Here is a 24654-nt window from a genome sequence, read left to right as displayed (position 1 = left end):
CTCTCTCTCTCGCTCTTACTGACTAATACGCATCATGGTGATAATGACCAGTGGGACTGTATGTTGTACCTGCACTATTCAGAATGATTGTGTCATCCTCACCATCATCACAATATGCCCTGATTTCCACCTGCCCTTTGTGCTGAGGTTTAGATGTATGGGAAGAAAACACACTCAAATACACACACGCGCACGCACACAAGCACACGCAGTTATGTTTCCATAGCTTATGAGGATGTTACACAGACTTACAGTCATTTCCTAGAGACTTAGCTTAATCATGACCATAACCACTACTTGGCCAACCCTTACCCTCACCTTAACCTAAACCTAGACTTAAACCTAAACCTTACCTTACCCTAAACTTAGTCCGAGTCTTGACCCTATAATTTAATGATTTATGTTATGGGGACTTGCATTTTGTACTCAAAAGTAAGGCAAGTCCCCGCAATGTGTGACTGTGTAAACATATTTATGCCTCCAAAACATAAGTAATACACATGCACAAACATACACACACACGCAGACAAACAGACACACACACACACACACACACACGACCAGACATTTTAGGCAATGTCCCAAAGGTAATGGAGCAGTGAGCTCTCGGGGAACAATAAATCCTGGTTAATGGAATACTGGACCAATGATGCTTATATGTACAGAAAATATCAGACATGTATGCGTGTGTGTGTGTGTGTGTGTGTGTGTGTGTGTGTGTGTGTGTGTGAGTGAGTACGTCAAGTAAGTTAATGCATAATACTAATGCAAAACCTCTTCAAAAGATTGTGATGGTTGCTTTCAGTGAAAATATTTGAATAATATTTAATTCATGATCACCACACATCTGTGTACGTGTGTGTGCATATGTGTGTGTGCGTGTGTCATCAGCAGTAATGAAGCCTACAGTCAGCTACGGCGCCTGTGCCACAATTCATTTGATGGACTCACCATCAGTCAGTTGATGTCTTGGCACGGTGATTTACAGCACGCATAAGTCATGTGAGTCACTACGAGACATGTAAGGAAAGATCTGAGAGGCATGCTGCTACATTTTGAGAAATCTCTGCCAGAGCCTCGGCAGTGACATCCACACAGTTCAATCTGTTCTGTTTAACAGCCAATAACAGTGCTCAACTCAAACCGGCAAAGTTCAGTCCTTCCTAAGTTTTTTCGTGACTATTAGTACCAGTCAAAGTGGTGTTTTACTAAATCATTAAAACTTAAGAGGTACCTTAAAGTGAAGACTTTAGGAATTGGTAAATCAGTTACTGTAAAACATCTGTAGCGCAGTCCAATCAAAAGTAATCACCAGTGTAAACAGGAAGGCACTGCGGCAGCATGAGCTGCAACTGAACAGTTTTAGGGAGTCAAACAGTATATTAAACTTAAAGGAGGTTTTTTTTTTTTTTTTTTTTCAAACTGTCTTGATGCTGTCTTCATAACTGCCTTTGTTGGCACATTGCAACTTTTCAATCAGAAACCAGCAGCTTGATGTGCTCAAATGTACGACAGAAACAGGACAAACAGCGATTCACCCACAAAAACATGGCACTCGACAGGGTACTTTCAACTTGTTATTGTTATGTAGGCATGATTTTGTGGTATTTATATATGAAAACATAGAGAAATATGTGTGTTTCAGATTTTTATGTAGTGAGTGATGAGTATTTATGCAGTTTATAATGAGTGGAAAATATCTGTTCACACAAATCTACCGACTGTTATTTAGCCAATTAGTCTATTAGCATAACATTTTGAGATGTATTGTGTTTTTTGGGAGATACAATTTAAAATCTTCCAAATTTACATGAATATTTTGATCTTAACTCTTCAATATAGTCTAGTCTTCAATTAATCTACAATATTAGCAAGCTACTGTTAACTTTGTCAGCTATGTAATCTCTATGAATTTGTTTTTGTGGTGCAACCCATTTTTATTTAGTCATGCGTACGATCGTGTTCAGGCCAACATCCTCATTTATTTCATTGAGACCACTCATGGTGTAGCAGGGATACAGAGTTGTGAAATCCTGTCTCAGACTATTATAGACCATTGTGCAGAGTTTTGGTATAATCTGATAAGCCTTTAAACTCATGGATTTGATAGTCTGTTCCTCACACTCAACCTCCTGGATCATATTTGGCTGTCTCACCAGTGTCTTAAATAACACCTGTGCAGCCCCTTAGGTCAATGTAGGGCTGTATTTGCTCTGAATGCTCACAAAATCTACAATTATAAACATGAGACAACTAGGTTAAGATTGGATTTTACTAAAAACTGGTGCAACCAGCTCTGGTTCATCAGTACAATATGGAGAAAGAGGTGATATCTCAATGAGCGTGAACTCTGCTGTGGAGAAAATAAATAACACTGTCACATACGTATATAAACTGGCTTCAAAGCTCCCTGGGAGCCCAGTGTGCTATACAAAAACAAAGCTCTGTCAACACTGGTGGGCTTCATGCATACATGCCAACACGCAAACACACACATATGGAGAAGTAACTGTGTAGTACGAGGAACTATAGATCGGTCCATCTCCTGTCCCCTCGAGAAATAGCATTGCCGGGTGCTTTGATCTACCAGAATGAATGAGGCAGTCGGCATCGACTGTTACAAGCAGCAAGGAACCCCTTTCAGAATGATACAGTTGGAATATTTATAGGTCTCCCAAAATGTCTCTCTTTGCATGGTTTTATAATGAGGAATTCAATCGAATCAGACTTCTCTTTAAAAAGGTGGTGCAGAGATCAAAACTCACTTTTCCTGTTTTTTTGTTGATATGGGGCCATAATCTTCAAGAAAAGCTGTTTTTATACTGCTTTAGACATTCAAAAGACACACACACAGAAACAGAATTCTTCTATCTGTAAGATTAATGGAGAGAGAGGTTTTGAGAGGAAAGTATGGAGACATGTAGAGTGATGCGTCGAGCCACAGTAAATCTGTGCGTGCATCTCTGTCCTGTTCAGTGTAATTCACAGTCTCTTGGTCTTTGACAGCGATGCATGTCAATGTCCTGCTGCTGTGGGATTGGAAAGGAACCATCTGGCACAGATGCACTTTGGAGAATAATGTGTAAATACTGTCGACGGGTGCCAGTGCCAGAGGGAGTCCTCACAAGGGTGTTTTTCAAGCCAAAATGAAGTTGAACTGCACAGTTTTGGTCTGGTTACTCCTTCACATTGTGTCCGCACTGGTTGGGGCAATGTCATCTGCAATGAAATCAGCTAATGAGGCTAAAGGAAATACAGTATATCTTCTTGACCCGGCCCAAATTCTCATTTCAATGCAATTTCGAGATCTAATAAAAACCAATCACTGGTTTAAAACTTTAATAATAAATAATTTTACTGTTTTAGTTGACAATTAACATAAAATAAGTAACATGTACCACCCCTGCCGACCCTCCTCTCCATCTGGTGTAATATCCCATAAACAAGTGTTCATAGGCCACATTCATCAATTAACCATGTGTATAGCACCCGCAGCAGTGGCTGCCTTCCCATTTGAATACATTAGGGAGGAATATGTTACCTCATGGACCACGGCTGACCAGCCACATTAGATTTGGCTATTAAGTGTGATAGATTTCTTCTTGGAAGGCAAAGGATGCTTTGTGGTTAACAAAGCTAAACTACCCCTTGGACTTTTCAGATACTTATCTTGGTAGCATTGATTTTTTGAACCCCTCTGGAAGTGGGTGAACATTTCCACCACAATGCAGTAAAGCAAACTTCAAGATCTCAGAGAGAAGAGACACTAAAGCTCCGTATTTATGCACATTTCTTCTCCTTGAGCACCGGGAACGTATCATTATAAGACTGAAGCACATGAAATCAATGACAGTGCTCCATTGCACCTAATATTTTACAAGTGATGGCAGTCTTAGCTAAATATACCTTGTACACGCAATGTCTGTCTTTATCATTCTCTTTATTTGAAAGCTGTTATTACTGTAGCATATAGTGACCCTGTGTGACAGGCTCATCAAAAGGGGGAGCGCTGGATAGTACACAGTCATGGAAGCGAAGAGACCGGGTCATTTCTCTGCCAGTTTAAAAAAAGAAAGTCCACTTTTTAATCCAAGAAACTCATAAGATTCTGGAAAAGCTTGGTATGGTTTTCATTCGATAAAGTCATAATATTCTACAAAGATTTGATTTCCCATTTCATCTCATACCATGCTGTTCTTTTTACAGCAGCATATACTATATTTGTTGCACACAACCAATAATATCACTGCTGTGGCAAAATGTAGAGCTATACTTCAGCAGACTAAAATGACTAAAGACATACTGTTCAGTCCCATAAGCAGAGCTGCATCTATCTGAATTGCCTTTGCAAAATTTGCTGCACCTGTTTTATTGAATCTAATATTTGTTCATCCCTTTTTTATATTTACATTTCGAAAATCCCGCAGAGAACAATGTTGTTTTTCAAGGCAAACCCTACTGACAAAACAAAGTATACGCAGCGGCACAAAGAAGACGAACACAATAATATTCAATTCAAACAGAAAACACAAGCACGACAGAGAAAAACTGACAAAAACAAACATTAGCAGGTACGTGTCATCACACTGTCGTAATGCCCCGAGCTGCTAAATGAAAAAGCAAAAACTCATTTCGTGACATGTGATCAGAGAAACATGTTCAAGACCACGCTCCACAAACACAAACATATAGGCGTTAGAGCAGTCACACCAACTAACAACAACAATTAATCATTCATCACACTTTTGGGAAAACACAGCCATAACTCAGAGCGCTCCAAAACCATGTGATAGATGTAGAACATTTGCAAACAACAGTCAAAAGCAAACATGGTGTTTTGCTGTTTTATCTGTGGTCCACATCTACTAGTGTGCCCTTGAGATGAATCTAAGACACCCCAGGACTCCAGGCAGGTCACAGAGCAGGTCTGGTCTCAGTGGGACTGCTGCCTCAGGCCGAGGAAGAGGATGAAATGTTTTCTGGCTACAGCAGGTGGACACCAGCGGGTGAAAAACAGCCTTCACCGCTGCTCCCAACACAACTTACTGAATCTCTCCCACCTTATCGCCTTCTCTTTCCTGGCCACAAACAGTCCGACTCTTTATTTTCACCACCTGACCCATATACAAAACTGCTTCCTGGTGGGTGCTGCTCCAGAAACGAGGTCCAAGCCTTTGATCCAGCTCCAGATCACTGGCTGAAAGGCTGTCACTTCAGCTTTAGGCCGCTCAGCATCCCACGGCAGTTCTTCATCTCCAAGCCTGGGCGACACACTTTTTATCACATTCACACATCCTTCATCATGTGACCGGCTCATTCTGCCCTCTCACCAGCTATAGCGTCAGGGAATTCGCTTTCATGTGAGCACAAATACCTCAACTCAAACCAAATACCGGTAAAATAAACAGCAACTAAACCAATGGCGTTGATTGTGTGGGAACTGAATAGATTTTATGCGTGCTTTTCAGCCCATTTGAGACGCAATATGATGGCTGCATCCACTTATGCAAAGGCTGCTAAAGCTCACATCACCTATCTGAGCTGGGCGAAAGTAAAATTTACAGTGAAAGACAAAAAAAAAAAAAAAAAAAACATGCTGAACCATTTACACGAAGGAAAAAGAGGGCAGATTTAATTTAAAAATTGGCACGCATTCCTCATTTCTACAGATGAAAGCTCATAAATGAAAAAGCCTGGAATCATGCCTGGTATGGAAATCTAAAGTTATGAATAATGCCTCTGTCTCAATCATCAAGTCTGTTTTAATAAGGTGGATTAGCCCAGCACCTGCAGGCTGGAAGGCACGCACGGCTGCACTCCTAACCAACCAAGAGTGGGACAAGAGTCCCTGGGGGCTCTGAACCTCACATCCTCCCAGTTGGACCCTCACCAGTCTGTAGGAGTGAGCAGCAGCAAACAGCTCAGGCTTGTCATTTATGCCCATGAATCCACCACCAACGGGCTGGCGCTGCAGCGAGAGCAGCTGATTTACACACAGTTGCTAATCAGGGAATGGCTCTCTTGCTAATGAAAACTCATAGATCTATACAGTAACACTACTGATATGATTTTAGCTCCCATTACTCATTCCTAAATATGCAGTAGGGAGTAACAGTTAAATGCTACAGGGAGCAGACAGCTGAAGTGAAGAATCTGGGGTCAGAAGTGTTGACTAGGTCATTGCTACCAGGGAATAAGAGCCTCCTGAATGCACATTCACTATTTCTCTGCAGACATAAATATCACAAAGGAGTAAATAGATTCTTTACTCCCGTTCGGCCGAAGTGACGCTCCAGCATTTAGCCGATTGCAGGATGGATATGCCTAACCCCACCCTCTCATTCCTCCTGAAGTCCAGCCCTGGGATCTGTGAGGAAACCCCAGGAAACAGAAAGGCCAGCACAATGGTTTGTTTCAGCTTGGCATTGATTCATCACTCCACTGAACAAGTCATAGGCACCAGTCTAATCATGATTAAGACCATAACAGAGAGCTCGGTAGACACAGGGGGGATGCAACCATCCATCCATCCGCTATATTCATCAAGCAAATCACTTCCACTTCCAGCAAATGAAAATGAATTCATTGTGACTTACCTGTTCCATTGGCTGTGTTTGCTAAGAAGAGAGGATACAAAGCTGAGCAGCTTTGAGATAGACGCACATTGTGGCAAAACAGTTGTAGGATTCACAGTAAATTCTTATGGACTAACTGGCTGTGAAAGCCATTTAGGAATAAATGAGTCAAAGTGATTAAATGCTGGTTTAAGAGTAAAGTGCACTCACCACTAGAGCAGTCCAGTCCGCCCCATCCGGGCTCACACTGGCATGTATCAGGAGACACACAGCGACCGTGGACACACTCCTCTGTACACAGAGCTGAGACACACAGAGACGTTCCCTCATCAGTGCAGTGTTTAATTGAGTTAACGCACATACGCACACACGCAAGCAGATTGTAAAACATCATTAAACCACCAATAAACAGCATAATGAAAAGCACCAAGATAACAGCTGAAAGAAAATGGCCCATAAAATTGAACACTCAATATCTCCCTAATACCATCAAGGGACTAAATCTTAGCCATGGCACTCACATTCAACATCCATCTCCACAACTTGACACTGGTCTAAATGATTTTTTAGGAGATTGACTCTCAACATCTCTATTTATCACATAGCTAAACTTTCCACAGTGGGATGTTATCAGCAGCCTGGGCCATGAAAGAACAAGCTGTAAATCCCTTCTAATTTGATCAGCCAGCGCTTTGTCACATAGCGATGCTTTAATGTAGCAGGCCCAGGCACCACAGTGTTTACTAAGTGCACAGTTTTCTTGATCATTCATATTGAGCAACACAGCACCCAATTGATTGGGTCAGCATCAGTATGCCTGGGAGCACGTGCACAAGAGCTGGAGGTTTGGTTCAGCTAGATAATAAAGTGACCTACATGGAGGGTTTTTTTTTTTTTTTTGCCACATTGCCATTTTTTGTGTGTGGGATGTGAAGCCAAGAAAGAAAAGTATCGCAAAAACAAGCATTTAGCATGAAACAAATCTGTGGCAGCCAAGGTCATCTGGCCAGCAGGGTTAAGACAGACAGGCTCTTATCTGAGGAATAAGACAGTCAGGCAAATACGAAGAGAGAGAAACCCCGCCTGATGGGAATCAGCAGTCCACTAACATGGCCTGTGGAGGGATGATACACAATCCAAGGACAGCAGAACAGACAGACCATCGCCTTAACTGATCAGACCTCATCCAGCACTTCATCCAAGTTTTGCTTTTCTTCTTATTTTTCCTTGTTTTATGATCAAATGTGTTAAAGGGCACCAGGACAGCATCTGTGGGTTTTTTAAAAAAAAACAAAAAAAAAAACAACATAAGCCCTGGAGCAATTTCGCAGCTCTGTGTGCAACACTATGCCGCTCATCCTGCAGGCAGAGAGGTCAGCAGAGAGCTGGATGCAGGCCTGAACAGTGCCGCTATAGATTATCACTCAATCAGGCTTCGATTAGGATCCACTGCCTGCGGGAGAGGTGCAGCGGGAGAGGAAAAAGAGGAGTGAATCCCAAACACCCACGAGCCGGTGCTAATCGCAGAAATGCTCCCAAGGCAAAAATGGTAAACCAGAGATTGAAAGATAATTTAGGGCAGATTTCTGAGCATCGGTACTCTGGCAGAAAACTGCCTAATTACAGTAAGCCAGCAAAAAGAAAGGGGCTTCAACATTTGTGCTGACGAAGGTGTGAGATTGACTACATCATGTAATCAATGAGCCCACCGTATGCAGAGTATTCAAACAGAGGAGGAGACGAATTCAATGTCACCATGATGAGTTGATTTCGTTTACTTTCAATCAGCAAATTCTGATCAGCGAGAACAGGGAAATGCAAATGTGTCACATCCTTTGGAAAAAAAAAAGAAATATGGAAATGAAGTTTTGAATATGGGAGAAAGGATAAAGCGCTCCCTTCTCCTGAGATCTGAACCGGTGTACTGAAGGGATGGCATAATAAATTAGGAGGTAGGTCTTTCATTTTAATTGAAATTCATGAATCACTCTGCTTAACTCATGTCTAAGGAATCTGTTGGAAAATTGAGTCTTTCATCTAGATAAAAGGCTAATCTAACTCATTATGCAGAGGTGTTATCAGACCAGGGAACAATGGAGCTAATTGGTGATTGTCATGCAGTGTTAATAAATTTAATATTCTTGCCCAGTCAAACTACAATCTTTTAAAACGACTGATAAAATACATCTGTGTCGTCTCTCCTCTAACTGCGTTATTCTCCCTGTGCTTGGAGAGCTCTGCTGCAGGCAGGAAAAAAAGACCTCCCAGTACAATTCTGTTTGTTTATGATTTTTGTAAGAGTCGTAGTTTTGTAGAACACTGGTAGCAAAAGCGAAGTAAAAAAAAAAAAAAAAAAGTGGAACATTGTGATGTAGCTGATGGATAAATCGCTCTAAGAGATTTGCCTACAGAACATATCAAACAGCTCCCTCCAAAGCTCCTTCCACATGCCTCTGTCTAGTACAGCGATGATTTATTTTAAAACTGTGTCTTTGAAGCATTAAAAAATGCAACAAAGCCAAAATGAAATCAAAGGCACCAAATTCCTTTCTGGAGAAAAATCTCATCATCTCCCCAATCATCAAAACCCAAATGTGAAATGTGCTAGCGTATTTCTGCCTGAAACTTTATCAAGACCCAACTAATTCCACCGCCAAAGTAATTTTTAGAATTGTGCTGCACCACTGGACAGGCACGAGTCATGCAGGAGTCATCTGCCCTAAATGCTCTGCAGAAAGAGGGACTCATAGCCCTGCAGAGCCTGTCAGCCTCTGAAGATATTAGGAGCTGTTGTCATTAGTGAGTTCCCCTCACTTCCTCATGCACAACTGTAATAATCATGCTTATTAGGAGGGAAATGAGTTCCTCACATCCTCTACATGGGCTAGTTACAGATTAAGGTAATGACTTGTGATAGATCAAAGGTCACAGAATTAATAACGACCTCTAGTCGGGAACTTCAAGCACTAATTAAAGAGAAGCAGATAAAGTTCAACTTGTTGTGGAGAGCTTTGAAAAAATGAAACAATCACATCCAAAAGACACGATGAAAAACAAGAACAAACAACAAAAATACACCCTTAAAGATAATGCTGCTCATTCAGTGTCAGAAGTATTGTCCTTCTGTGTGTTTGTGAGATAATTTTGCTTAATTCAAGGTCTTCACATCCCCAGATTCATTTGGCTGCCTCTCATTGAAACTAATGTAATGTTGATGTGGTGCCATAACAAAAAAAAAGAAAGAAAAAAAGGCACAGGCAGGATTAAAAGGCAAACACTCTTGCAGCATTTTTGACTTAATGAAATAGACTTCACAGAGAAATCCACACTAAACTAACAATACAACAAAGTGTCCTGAAATAGACAACTCGAGTTAATTTTGGGTCGATTTACTCTATAATGCCCCCTTTTGTCACTGCATGCAAAACAGCTCGGGGAGTACAAATCTCTTAATCCTGGGAGTGAGAGTGCGAGGATTAAAAGGGGTGGAACAGTTTGCAAAGGCAGCAGAAAGCAAAACTGCCCTCTCGGCCCCTATCAACTCAGCCTCCCCACGTCACCTGAAAGAGGGTTAAAGGGGAGGGCGGCTGTTTCCGCTCACAGCCTGACATCATATCAAAACAAAACCTATTGTTCGCACAAAGCGAAGGCCAGATTTGAGATGCACCTCCGCCGTCTGCACAACCGCCTCGTTAACACCCCGAAAAGACTGTTAATGAACAAATGGCACTGACAGTCAAATGGTTAATGAATATATTATTGATCAATCTGCGCCTCCTTCCTCAAGACCCCCAGATAATCACACCGGCTCTTATTCTTTGCTGGCTGGCTTCCCGGTGCTCTGTTGCCCTGAGGCTAGTAGAGCCTAGACAAGGACAAGCTCAACTCTGGTCAAAGAGCATACCCACATGGCTGCAGTCAATGTATCAGAAACTCCCTCATGTTGCAAAAGATCTAGGAAAATATTAAAGTGCAATTCTAATCTTATTTAAAGGGAATAAAACATTAGGTAAGGCGAGGATTTCAAAAAAGCATAACTCTCAGAAGCTATATGTTCTGTCTTTATTTGGCCAACATGCAAAAATATTCAGTTTGATGTGCGTGAATAAAAATAGAAATCAATGACCATTAATGAAGCTACAAAAATGACAGTGAAGGATTGTTATCAGCATATTGCTTATTTTAACAGCTTCTGGTCTTTTTATGTTATTGAATTCCAGTGTGGTTTTATGGCGGGTGTTATACCTACTCCGTCTGTAGCCAGGACCCTCTTGGCTCGTTAATTTTTCTCATTGTTATACAACTTCGATTAAATTACTCTTGCTGGAAGAGTAAAGCAGAGAGCGGTGTACGCTGTAAAATACTGTGCCTTCATGTTAAATCATGCTCAATCATCCTAAACTGAGTAAATTCTCACGGATGGTGGCGTGTTAACAGTGGCGGCAGAGGTGGTGTGTTATTGGGTGTTTGTGATAAACTGGAGTGGGGGCAAGCCACCTACAGCAGCGATCAATCCTAATATTTCCTCTTTTTCTCTAAATGTCTAGCAGACATGACCTGAAATGTCAGAGAGGAGTTAAATAAAGCATACTCACGAACACACAAGTCTCCGCTCTCAAAGTAACCTGGGCAACACTGCGAGCGGCGCCTATACATGGTCCTCACTCCCCGCCGGTAAGCTGTCTTATAGCTGATCCTGGGAAAACAGACACACCGAGACGGCTACGTGATGTAAAGAGTTACCCTTTCTGAAGGGCAGGGTAACATATAGACGGTAAAAGTAAGCTGTACCATGATTTTCTGTTGTTACTGGCAAGTTTTTAAAGTTCAACGAGGAAAGAGAATCAAAATCCAGAGGAATTTTACGTAAAACACAACATTAAAGTAAATATATGGGAGGCGACGTTGTGTACTTCTTTTCTTGGATGCCAACTATAAACCTTAATGGAGTAATTAAAACATTTACTGTAAGATGATTACAGTCAGAGGCCTCCTGGCTCTGACCACTTCACTGTCAGCCACATTAACAAGGACATTTACTGTGGCCCTCGTAGACTTGGCTCTGCTTTTGGGGGACAGTAAAGGGCATGTCACTGATGAAAGAAATATGGGGACGATTAAGGAGACTTCTCCAAACTCACCTGTGCCTTGTGCATTTAAACCAGTTGAGGATGTCCGTGCACCTGGTGTAGTATATCTGGTCGAATGGGTGAGCGTAGGACTCCTGGACAGTCACAGCGTAGCTGAAAGACAGAAATGTAAAGACGCCAGTGGTGGATAGAAGTACTGCACTTAAGTACAATTTTTAGGTCATTTTAATCAATTTGACAATGTCCATTTTATGCAGCGTTATACTTCAACTAATCGTATATTACTGCACCTTTTACTCCTTTGACAATATGACATTTATCTGACAGTTATAATCACTGGTTATTTTTGAAATTAAGATAAAAAAAAAAAACATGATGAGCGTATCAAGCACAGCAAACATTAAATCAGAGGTTCCCAAACATTTTGGCCTGTGACCTCTTACAAAAAAGCAATGTTAAGTTTTGGCCACTTGTCATGTTTCAGATGTCTATAAGTTGTTAGCAGTTCAACCAAGGAGACCTTTCCCCTCTAGACTTCTGGTTTCACCTCAGTAACCCAAAGAAGTAAATAGACAGGAAAGACGTCCAGCACTTCACAAAAAGCAAAATCCCAAAGCATAAATATACACTTTTATCACAGAATTTGTTTTTTTCTTCTTTCCTTCCCCATTAATCTCCTCAAGACCTCTCAGATTTATCTTGTGACCCACTGGAGGTGACCCAGTCCCTATGTTGGGAACCACTGGACTAAACTATAAAACTGTTAAGTTGAAATTTGCTTGACCTCCAACAATAAAACGCCGCTGACACATCAGTGCAATAATATAATACATAATCATACGTCAGTCACAGGAGCCAATTTTCTGTTCAATTAATACTTTTACTCTGGTACTTTCAGTACATTTTGCTGATAATATGTTTGCCTTTTGTAATATTTTGAATGCAGGTTTTTTTTTTTTTACCTGTGATGGGGTATTTCACCCTGTTATACTGGTATTTTTACTGAAGTAATCTTCCTACAATGAAAGACGCTGCCGCGGACATAGACTTTCTTGCTCCTTAGAGATGTTTGAAGAAACAAAAAACAATAACAGCACATAGTTCCTGTCAGTGGATACAGTCCTAATGAAAGTGATACAATAACTTTGATATGCAAAGAAAGGACTTGAAAGGAGCTTTTAGGTGATTCATGTTGGTGAAATATGCAGCCAGGGACAGTTTGAGGATATTGGAGGACCTCAAAGCCACGAACACACCTCACTTAAGGAATTCATTTTGATGCCAACAAGGTGGAACTACGATCCCTAAGTACCGTCACCTTGGTCAGGCAATAAACCAGATAATATATCTTCACAGCTTTCTTTCCTCCCCTTTGCATTGAGGACAGAAATTATTCCTGCTTATTTCTCATAAGTGACACTGCCCAGCACAACTAATAATTATTCAGGCTCTATGGCTGTCGTGATTGATTGGGATGAGAGTACACTGATCAATTTCCCTGCGTATTTCATTTGAAGCTGCAACTCCTCCCATCTCTCCGAGCTTGGCGACTTGAGCTGTGTGCGATCGATACTGCTGTATGGACTTTGAGAATAGATCTGGAACTTTAGGAGCGCGTGTAGCAGGTACATTGAAAAAGTTCCAGGATCGACAATGTCGGTCCTTGGAGCTGATGCAGCTATACTACACCAGATCCTCCTTCAAATATGAAAGTCAGTGTACTGTGATAAACACAAGAGGATAATGCTCACCTCTCCCAGTGGCTGCAGACATTGGGGTCATCCGGGTTCAGACTCCATACACTGGTGGTCAAGCCCAGAACAAGCAGCAGGGCCAGCAGGGCAACACATGACCCCATTCTGCAGTCTGACAGGGTGACAGGGAAGAAAGATAGGTGGTGATGCTTTGACTTTAAATGGGATGAGCTCTCATATTAGCTTATTTAGCACTCAGTGGTACATCTGCAGTAATTTAGCCACCTTTAAAGCAAGTCACGAGTTCCTGATGAAGTTGTACCTGAACATGCAAACACTCTCTGCATACGTTGCTAGCTTGTTTATGGCTAATGCCAGTACAGTCATTACATTGGATGTTAGGGACAAATAAGATTACTCAAATGACCCAGCGGTCAAATTCGCACAAATGATGTAAATAGAACACTTGCTTTGCTTTGTGTCTGAACATTAGCGGTGGGCCCTTGTGCATTAAGAGGATTTTGTGACATCTGGACAGAGCCAGGCCTGCTGTTTCCTCCAAGTCTTCATGATAAGCGAAACTGTCTCCGGGCTGTGGTTTCACCTTCAATCTTCTCGTCTAAGTCTTGCCAAGAAAGCAAATAAGTGCATCTCCCAAAATGTCAAACTATTCGTTTTCAAGCTCAAATTGTTTAAATAATGCCCTCGCTCCTTTAACGTTTCCCCCTGTGATTTTCTCCTTCGGTAAGACCTTCAAAAAGCTCATGTGCTCTGCCCAGTGAGCGGCTGCGGAGATGAAACCTCCCTGCGACAGTGACAGAGATGCTGATTTGTTTAGACCAGCAGGTTATTTCATTAGATGTAAAGGCAGAGGAAGAGCGCATATGATCAACGGACATGACAGTGATGGATTTACCACATGTGTAGGTCTTACCTTAGAAAATCCCCACCGAAGATTATGTATGAATGACACACGTATGACTGACATGCAGCATATTTCATACTTCATGTAATGCCTGGATGCCATTAGCAGTAACATAACTATATCTTATGCATGGTAACGATGTGTCTTGGGACCCTGAACATGATATGCCCCCTTGAGAATAGAAAACATTCACATCATTTCATTATAAACAACAAACGCATGAAAATAAATAAGGAAATTGACTTGTCTATCTTCCCACCCAAAGTGTAGAGATAATGTGTATATGTGACAGTGTTTCCATGCATACACGAGGTTGTGTGTGCCCCGCATGTGCTTTAGTGTGTCGCAGGCCATGTGTTCAATATTTCTGAGTGACTGTGTCCAATAACACAGGCATTCACATGTTCAGCTAATCCTCTGCATTGATAGCCACATGTAGTTCACTCACATGTGAAAGAAAATCAATCAGACATCCACTTCCTCTAAGTAGCAGTTCGTCTGAACAGGTAGAGGTTAAAGTCATGTTCATTTCCTTAACAGGATGATTAATCAAGATGCACACATGTTATAGGGCTACAGCTGCTTTCACATTCAGGCCCTCCTCTGAAACCATCCCGTTAAATACGACAGGGACCCTGCTGATTGACCAGAAAGCCTTTTATTGTTCCTGCAATTAGACCACCACCCTCTGTCATTTCTCCGAACGGCTCTGGAGAAGTGGAATACCTCATAACTTGTCATCTTGACTCAAACCCCGCAAGTCCTCAGTCACAAGCTTGCGCCAGGAGGCCAAGAGGTGATAAAATTAGACTTATGCTGAATGAATTCTGGCATGATAGCCAGAGCGAGCAGCCAGAGGCACGTGACCTTAAGCTCACCTAATCTTGCAGCCTGTGGTCTCCGGGTGTGTTTTGCGTTTGCTGAAGGGACTGCGGAAGCACAAAGTGACAGAAGTGCTGCTGTGCCCAGACACACACACTCACTGGGAGAGGTGATGACAAGTCGCAGATCTGTGGGAGAGAAGAAAAATAATGAGCTTATGATGACACACAGAAGACACATGCTTCCTCTCACACACATGCGCACACGCTAACTCATAAATTTCTTATGGGATCAAGAATCTCAACAGGGGTATGGTTCGCAAAACCGGCTCTTGAAAGGCCAATTTTCTCTGTGCAGCCTCCACATCTGACCACACAGTTCTCATTCCATTTTCCGGTGTGCCTCCTACCTGCTATCCACAGACACACAAAGTTACCCACAGGAATAAAAGCCTGCATTAACTCAAGAGGGCCTGATACAATGAACTCTGTCCACACTTGAAACATTACAAGTATGATGTCCACAATGTGGCAAGATCACGTTATCTGTACTCATTAACAAAGCCTGCACAAGGGTTATTGCAATGATAATGCAGGCATGAATAGAACATTGGCGTGTGTGTCATCTCTCTTAACTGCACTGCTCGTAATGATTCCTCCGGAAGGTCAGAGGGCGGGTTTGAGATTGTTCTGCCCTTCATTTGCTGTGAATTCTGAATTAAGATGTAAACACAAGCACAGCAACTGTTTTTGTTCTTGGCAAAATAAATAATTCAACATTTTTCTTTTGCATTTAAACAGCTGCTACGGCCCCACTGGGTGGAAATTGAGACCTACAACTGAAGTAATATTTCAGGTAGACTCATTATGTCAATTGTACTCACAAATAAGATCATTAAGAGATCTCTGTTTGGTAATAGGACTGAATTTAAATCAGCCTTTCTGCAGAGGCACCATCGTACAGCTGGCTAACAAATATTGTACACTACACTTTTACTATAACATAAACATATTTATCAATACAATAATATCGTTTGGATTACTGGATCAAATTTTGCAGAAAATAACAAACTAATTTTTTTTTTTTTTTTTTTAGTCAATAGAAACCATAGTTACATAAACTGCAATGTACTTTTTTTCTTTTTCATTTCTTTTTTTTTTTTTTTTACCAGTTTTCTAATTTACGTCTACTTATGAGATGCAGCAAAGCACTTTGTGTAATTTAGGACCTTTCAAATTTGCCTAAGGCGTGAAGCATTTTGTTATTTTTTGTTTGTTTGTTTGTTTGTAGGATTAATTTTGCATGCTGCATTTATTTTTCCAATGTGCAAGCACCATGCAAGAAGCACACGTTCTCATTGTCCAGCATCATCAAAAACGCAAAGGACAGCGGATGCAAATTCTGATCTGACATCTAATTTTCTGTCCACGTTGTCTCCATTGTGCCATAATATCACGCAGAGATTTCATGGCCAATCTTACCTTGTTATAGCTCTTCACAATCTACCTCCACTGAGATGTTTGTGTGCAGCACAGCGTGCATCACTAAAACCGGCCGGTGACTTTAAAAATCTGAATGTCAAGGACAAGAAATTCTGATATTTTCTCATGCCTGAACAAATCCCATCCTGGTGTGGATTTTAACATTTGAATGTTTAAGAAAAGACCAGATGTAATAGCACTTTTAATAATGGTACACTGGGTCTAAGAGAACTCCTGTTCATTGTTGAGTCTGCATGCAGCAAGCGTGAACAAAGAGCACTGCATACAGCAGACACGTCGAATCAATATGACGCTTAGCATTTGGGGCTCTCCCGTATGCCTCCTCCCTGTGTCTGCCAACATCCACAAAAACAGCTTGTTTCTGTTTTGACATCAAACGTGTTCACTTTACACCAAACAAAATTTTCTCCAGAGACCCTATTCCCCCTAAATGAATTTCTCTCCTGCTCTTCACCACTTTGATTACTGAGACTATGAAACCCTCTCAATCGCTGCGCTGCTGCATCTGATCCTGCTGACAAACTGCTGAAATAGCAACATCTTTTAGGCTATTGATGGGAACACGAGCAAAGTACAAAAGGCAGGGTATAGCGTCAAGGTGTATGTCAGGATAAGGATTTCTGAATGTTGAATGAACAGATCTGAACCTCAGGTGTTGGATGAAAACATTGACATTGATAAGCCAGAGACACCTATGTCCCCAGAACTGCCTATCAGCAGGGACATCCATATGATTAAAGACATGTGTCTTCAGAGTGTGACTTATTAAAGTGCAATGCAATTAACCACCCTGTCCCCTGGCTGACCAGCACCTGCACTCCTTCCATGAATGATGCTCAGCAGGCATGACTGAATGGCACAAGTCAGAACCTCACCTCCCACCTATAGATCCCAGCTGCTTCTCAGACTCCTCGTGGTGCTCTATGAGCTCATTTATCATGATGCTCAGTTTTGTCCTGCTTGTGTTAATTTACATCTACATAATGGAAACCAGTGAACGGAAACATCGCTTGGCATTGCAATCTTGTCGGCAGCGGCAGAGAGAATGCCTGATCAGTTGTGGGCTTCTGTGTGTAACATGTCTTTGCACAATCAGCCTATTATCCCTCCTCTAAATTCAAGTGGAGGGCTCATATGCAATTTTTATGAGAATTCTTCTGGCCACTCAATCTGTTTTGTAATCATTACTGAAGGATTCCCAGGGCAGCCTAATTTGGAGTGATCTAAAGGTTACAGGTGTAACCAGCAGCACAGAGTGCCAATGAGATAAGCCCCACCGCTGGCCATCCCTGTCTGCTGCTGGGGGCTGTGAGTCATTAAGAGTCAGGCCTCATTAGAGAGGCCATGGTGTGGTGCATCATAGACACTGCTTCCCCTGGCTTCAGCCTCATACCTGAGTGTTAGAGGCCAGGAGGAGAGGACAATGACATGTCGAGGGATGTTCGAGTTTCTGACAACGGAGCAACAAAACAGCACAAAACTAAACCCTGCTGCTGCCGACAACTAAAACTGTGTTTTACAAAGCTCCTTGTACAATATTTCAGTCATATATTTCAACTGTGCTGAGCAGTGGAAAGTACTATACTTTGGAGTATTTAAATTTTCTACAAGTTTATAATTACAGTCACATAAGAGGAACATTATTAAGTATTTCACACTGCAGTACATTTCACTATCTAACAGTTTAATGTTAAAAGTTTGACTTTAAGTAGCTACAATGATGTATTGCTTTATGCATCAATGCTAATAATCAGATAATATGATATGAAATATTATAAATGATAATAGTATAACAATAGATAGTTAGAATAGATCACTCAGAATAGGACCATTCTGCATAAGCAGTACTTTTAAAGCCCTTTAACTACATTTTGCTGGTGAACTTCTGTACACTTTTGGATGGAGGACTTTTCCCTCTAACAGGATTTTTATGTGGTGGTGTTTTTACTTTTACATAGGTAGAGCATCTAAACACTTCTTCCACCACAGACTGTGCTTAAAAAATCCATTAAACATTAAGTTGGTCTGTTCTGAACTTTATGGCCACAAGGAATATTGTCAGTGATTTTTCTTAGTTTCTCTTGATTTGTTTTATTCCTCTCTATATAGACGTCACTTTACAGAGACCAAACACGTGAATTGGGATCAAGTGTATTGAAGTCATAAAGCCCAAGAGGGTGTTTGTTGCTGCATTTATGGGAATTTCAGTAATGCTGACAGCATGAAGTGCAGCCAAGGCAGCAATGTCTTATACCTGATCTCAGTAAAAATGCACTCCTGGGTACTTTACTTTTTATTACACTTGAATGATTAGAAAGCCAGCCTGACATGATCCAGCTAAGGATTAACTTGACAATCTCTCAATCTCAGACTGGACACTCTGTGGCTATAATACTGCTTAGTTATGGTTATGGACTTCAGTGGTTCAACTCGTTCGTGAAGGCAGAGGACAGGGAGTTCACATTATTTCCATCCTGCTTTTGCTCCGGGCTTTAACATATGATTTTCCAAGCAGAGATTGAAGGTGGACAAGAAGGACAGACGACAGAAGTGAAATATTCAAATTATTAGCATGCATGACATTCATACCATAGTTTCAGTTTCCCGGGAGAACTGGTGTCCTCAGCCACCTGCCACTCACCATATACTGCATTAAAGAACAGAAACTATACAAAAATAGTTGTTTTATTTGCAGACTTAATCTTGAGTATTGCAGGTGTGCACCACAAATTATAATTTTGACTGCTTGTAAATTCACAAAATCAGTCTTATCACTGAACATGATATATTCGAATCAACCTGATTTATGTCTAACATGAGTCCCGGTTGTTTTTTCTCACTTTAAGTACACTTATTTATGTCTACAAATCCAGTCGAGATGCTGATCATAGCTATCTGTCATAACAACAGAATACTGTATGTTTTAGAGGTGAAACAATGACTCTCTTGGCAAATAATTATATGGCAACCATTTTGATAATCAATGAATCATTAGTCATCGGTCTGTCCATATTAATGTTAACTGAATATCTTGGGAATTTTAGACAAAACGGGCATTGTGAGGATCTCACCTTGGGTTTTGGGAGATTGTGATGGGCAATTTCAGACATTTCATAAAGCAAACAGTGAACTGATTGAGAAAACAATTAGCAGATTAATCCACAATGAAAGAACTATTAGTTGCAGCCTGAGTATGTTTTCAAAAGGCCATTTTATGAAAACTAAAATTTTAATTTAACAAGCTATTGCTGTATTAAATACAACCCTAATTCCAAAAAAGCTGGGACGCTGTCTCAAACATAAATAAAACAAAATGTGATCATTTGCAGCTCTTTTTTGACAAATACTGTATTGAAAGCAGTCCATAAAGAATATCTTTCATGTTTTACCTCATCAGCTTCGTCCATTTTTGCAAATGTCTCCTTATTCTTAATTTGATACCAGCAGCACGTGAGAAACAAGTTGGGACAGCAACTAAAGACCTGGAAACATTCCACAGGTAATCAGGTTCATTGGTAACAGGTGATCGTATCATGATTGGGTATGAAGGAAGGATGGAGCGAGGTTCACCACTTAGTGAACACACGATTGTATAAAGGAGATTACTGCATGGGCTCAGGAACACTTTGTGAAACCATCGTCTGTGTTTTTATTTATGTTTTTCACAGTGTTCCAACTTCTATGGAATCAAGGTTGAAAAATATGAGATAGAAATTATTCAGTGGTGTTACGTTCTGCTGTGTTAAGCCTTCTCAACTTGGATGCAACCATCCAACCATTAATGAACTTATAACCATGCAACCTTCAGCTGACAGCACTGGTTAAGTTGTGTGAATCGATTAGAAAAATCCTCAGAGGGGACTTAAAGTTCTTCACCTGCTGCACTGGGTCATCTCCACGCAGTCTCATGAAACTGCTGTAACACAACAGCATCAACACAACTTTCATGACTGTGATTTCCGCTTGGAGGTTGAGGCACCTGGGAAAACGCTGTGCGTCGTTTAACGGGAGCTTAATTCTGGCCACATGGTTTATTCATGTGGCGACCGGTGATATCACGACTCTCATAAATCACGCAGTGCGGCATGCTGGACGTCCACGCGCTCAGGCAGGGCTCACTAATCTCAACACCATCTTTCATCTGAATAACCTTGCCTTACCGCAGGGCAGGCCAACACCAGACACAGCCCAATGGAGGGAAGCTCTCCTCATACTTTTATTCCTTTCAGTCTGGGCACAAAGACTTTCTGCAGCCTGTCAGAGCAGGCAAACGCTGTCCTGCGTGCTCCCAGGCAGGAGTCTGCCCACTCTCAACCACAGGCAATAATGAGAAATTGCTTCATGGACATCAGAGGAACTAATCTAGTCTAACGTTAGCTTTATGAATGTAGAATCAGACACACAAGGGAGAGGAGCAGGCGAGCCGGTCGAGCCATCTGTTCAGACGCGGTTCAAAGAAAGAGCAGAAAATCTGAAACTAATGTGAGTAAACATGATCATCAAATATAGATAATAGAATACAGCATATAGCAACTTTGCCCTCATTTTTATTATGGTTTTTCTCCTGTCAGACATTATCAGATTTTTGGTAATTAATTGGGTTTGGGTTCTCATCCACACAATAGGAACAGAATCTACAGTCATAAACATGTCACCAATTACCAGCTTTAGGCCTACATTTTCCGTAAGAAAACTAATTAGTGAAACAACACCACTTAATGAACCAAAATAACAATGTGCCTCATGTCAGATAGCTCTGCCTGCTGCTTAGAATAGTCACGATGCTTCACCCCATGCTTCTAATAACAAACCCCAGGCATCACAATGACGGCCAAATGTGTTGCTATGCCCTCTGCGCTACGTCTGTCCTCTCTCCACGGCCTGGCTCAGGCCTCCTGCTGCCTCCAGGAGGAAGCACCAGTCAGGCTACTCCAAACACCAGCAAGGCTCTCCTTTCCCACACAGACAATTAGCCACCCTGTGACTGATTGCAAGTAATGAGAGCTGCTGGAGAACAGTTGGACATCTTAGGACAAATTAATGTGTGAATATTAGCCCCTTGAACCTTCTGCTCTCTCCCACCAAGAGAAGAAAACTGAACTACTCATTACTCTGCAGCTCTGGTCAAGTAAGCACAACCATGCATACTAAGCAGCTGAGATTGGTCATTGCTGTATTTTATAAAGTTAAAGCCTCTACAGGGCCAAACTCGAGCAGAGGTACGGCGTGGACAGAAAAACAAATGAATAAAAGGTGGAGGGAAGGAGGCACTGAGCAGGCAAGTAGGGATGCTAGCTGAGCAGCTCGCCATGAAATGCTGAAACAACAGCACGACTGCCAGGGCAATTTTACACCCCAATAGTTTCACACCTCAGCCACCAACCCCTTCCAACTCTGAACCTTGTGTCTTCTTTGTGTCTTCATTTATTTTGTGTCAGTGTCCAAGATGTGAGAAGCCAAGCAGTGAGAAACTCGTCCCAAATGTCGCAGGGTAAGCGGTGTGTGAAGCAGACGGGGGAGCGAGGAAGAGAAAAGCCAGTGCGCCCGGGTGCACCTTGCTTTCTGTGCAGACAGTCCTCTGAGATCTGAGGGTTGATTTTTTTTTTTTTTGGTTTTTTCTGTGCTGAAGTTCACATTAGTTTCACACTTAAGAAAACAAATACAACTGTATACAGATCACAGCATGTACTACAGTGGTGGAGGGTGCACTCAGATCCTTTACTTACATAAATGCATCAATACATTAATGTAAAAAGACGCAGTAGAATTGGCTGTGTGACCCATATATTGCTGTATATGACATTATTTTACTGTTAATACTGAGGCATGACTGACTACTTTTAAAAGTACACTAATATTCCACTGTTACTGAATACTGAATATGACAGTATTGCAGATTTGATACTGGTCACACTGTCAGCATATTCTGTTTGATTCTCCCAATTCGGCCTTGTTCCAAATGAAGCATTTTCTGATTAAGACGTGGGATATGCCGATATTATTCCGATTTTAGGAGCCTTCTTTGGACATGCAGACGGCACATTCAGAATATTTGTCTCCTTTGGGATTTTTACACACAGCCTCGGGTCAGCGCCGTGCATTGCCTAGCCGACAGTCTGCAAGGGTAGAGATGCACGCACAAAAGAAAAGCCCACATTTCTGGTTGGAAGGAGAAAACCACCAACTTTTAAATACTATGAAAGACTTGATATCAACAGGTTTTTGGGCTTGAGCAAATAATGCAGTGTTGACCTTGTGGAGAAGGTGGTTGAACAAATGAAAGAGGGAGGTTTTGTTTGTCGATTGAAGTATTCAGTACTGCATGTAAACAGGAGCATTAGTGGAATATTCATTTTTACTTTCCACCACTGATCTCCTGAAATTTAGCATGTTAACAATCAAATGCAGGCCAGACTCCACTGCTAATTCAAGACACAGTGGGATGTCTCAGAAGAAAAATCTGTGTATACTTAAGTGGGATTTCTTTTCTAAAATTAATTAGCATGAAATATTAACAATTTTCAACTGAAAGCTACATCTCCCACGTCCCTCTCTAGATCAATGGTTTACTCCCACTGCTAGTGTAGTACATTAACCTCGTGGATCACTAGTCAATGACTGAAAGAGGAATGACTTACCATCATGATTATTAAATCTGAAAATATGCTTCTGCAGCATGTTAAGCCTGCCCATCATGCAACCAGGTGATCTCAGTTTGGTGAAATGAAAGCTCCATCAGCCGGATTTGCATTAAAGATGTATGCCCAATTTTTGCCACCGTGACCTTTTAAATGTCCTTGAATCCACTTGAGCAAAATACTCCTACTTAGACTGAATGAATTAAAAAAAAAGAACTGAACAAAAAAGGGGGAAGCGCTTGAGTGTCTGCTCAGCCTGCATGATGAATACACGAAGAAGATGTCTATTTTCATCACCGACATGACAGACTCAAATGAAGCCAAAATGTAACTGATAGCGAGTACCCAAAATACCCATAAATCCAGTCAAAGGCATTAGGAATTTGTTTGTACAATCATTAGGATACAATACATCGACTGGGCTGGAGAAACAATGCCCTGAAATATATTGTAAATGTATTCGATATAAATCATCTGCTTAATTAGAGGTTCATATGGTGAAAAGTCATCCTGCATCTCTGTTTCTCTCTAGTGTATAATACTAGCATATAATTGTGTCATACATCACGACAGAATAAATATCAAATATATATTATGAATATGCAAGCAGAATTGTTAGCGTGTGTGTGTGTGTGTGTGTGTGTGTTTGATCTCTCTCTGCCATCCTACCTACACAGCCTTGTGCTGTATTTAAAAATGTAGAGACCTTCACCAAAATGATCATTGCTGTCAATTTTGCTACATCTCCTCAACACCCTCACAACACTGCTTGTTTCCATCTCAGCGTCTGTTCCATTATTCTGTCAGGCGGGACTGCCTGATGCTGGTGCAGGGGCTGCCAGGTATTTGTGCCCTGACCTTCTGCTCTCTGGACAGGTCTGAGTGCGAAAGCATCACCTGTGAGGGGCAAAGGAGAAGGGACACTCGGACGGCTGTGTGTATTATTCATGAGTCGCCCTGTTGAGTGGGCAGTTATTCAGCATCCAAATCCCAGATGTGGTTCAATCTGTGCTCTATTCACTGTCCTGACTGCTGGCCATTGATCACAAGCGAGGTACGTGGGTGCTGAATAAGCACAGGGGCTTTATGTTATAGGGCTCAAAGCACCTCACTGATAGCATGAAGATCCATCAGCAGGACTTTGGAAATGGGCCAGAGTTTGTCAGAAAGGCTGACAGAAGACGCATCTACGACATTTATTAAACAGGACCAGCACTGCATGTGGGTGAGATGTGGCACTTGCATGTTAAATGTCAGGTAGCCACGCAACGCATCAGTGGATCGGAGCGTGTCGTCTCTGAATCAAATTTCACTTCCTCCAAAATCTGCACTGTGATGGTATTTACACACTCAGATGTAAGCACACACACACACACACACAGACATAGAGAGAAAATACTATGATGAG

The 24654-nt window shown here is 41.5% G+C and overlaps 1 protein-coding gene across 9 annotated transcripts in view; it reads right to left on the bottom strand.

Moving 5' to 3' along the window:
* megf11 (multiple EGF-like-domains 11) overlaps positions 1–24654 on the bottom strand; it is a 69034-nt gene that overhangs the window by 38832 nt on the left and 5548 nt on the right. For 6 of the 9 annotated variants that reach the window (XM_076733773.1, XM_076733779.1, XM_076733774.1 and 3 more), the window contains exons 2-7: positions 15163–15294; positions 13417–13531; positions 11717–11818; positions 11171–11271; positions 6786–6878; positions 6597–6617 (exon numbers count right to left, since the gene is read on the bottom strand). In XM_076733773.1, coding sequence (XP_076589888.1) covers positions 6597–6617; positions 6786–6878; positions 11171–11271; positions 11717–11818; positions 13417–13523 — 424 coding nt within the window. In that variant the 5' untranslated portion in view covers positions 13524–13531; positions 15163–15294. The remainder of the gene's footprint in view (positions 1–6596; positions 6618–6785; positions 6879–11170; positions 11272–11716; positions 11819–13416; positions 13532–15162; positions 15295–24654) is intronic. The other 3 variants (XM_076733776.1, XM_076733775.1, XM_076733778.1) reach the window with 1 other exon arrangement.

Source organism: Chaetodon auriga, chromosome 6, assembly GCF_051107435.1.
Source record: "Chaetodon auriga isolate fChaAug3 chromosome 6, fChaAug3.hap1, whole genome shotgun sequence".
NCBI classification, from domain to species: domain Eukaryota; kingdom Metazoa; phylum Chordata; class Actinopteri; order Chaetodontiformes; family Chaetodontidae; genus Chaetodon; species Chaetodon auriga.
Note: the sequence above shows the minus strand (reverse complement) of the source record. Positions and strands in the feature narration are given on the sequence as shown.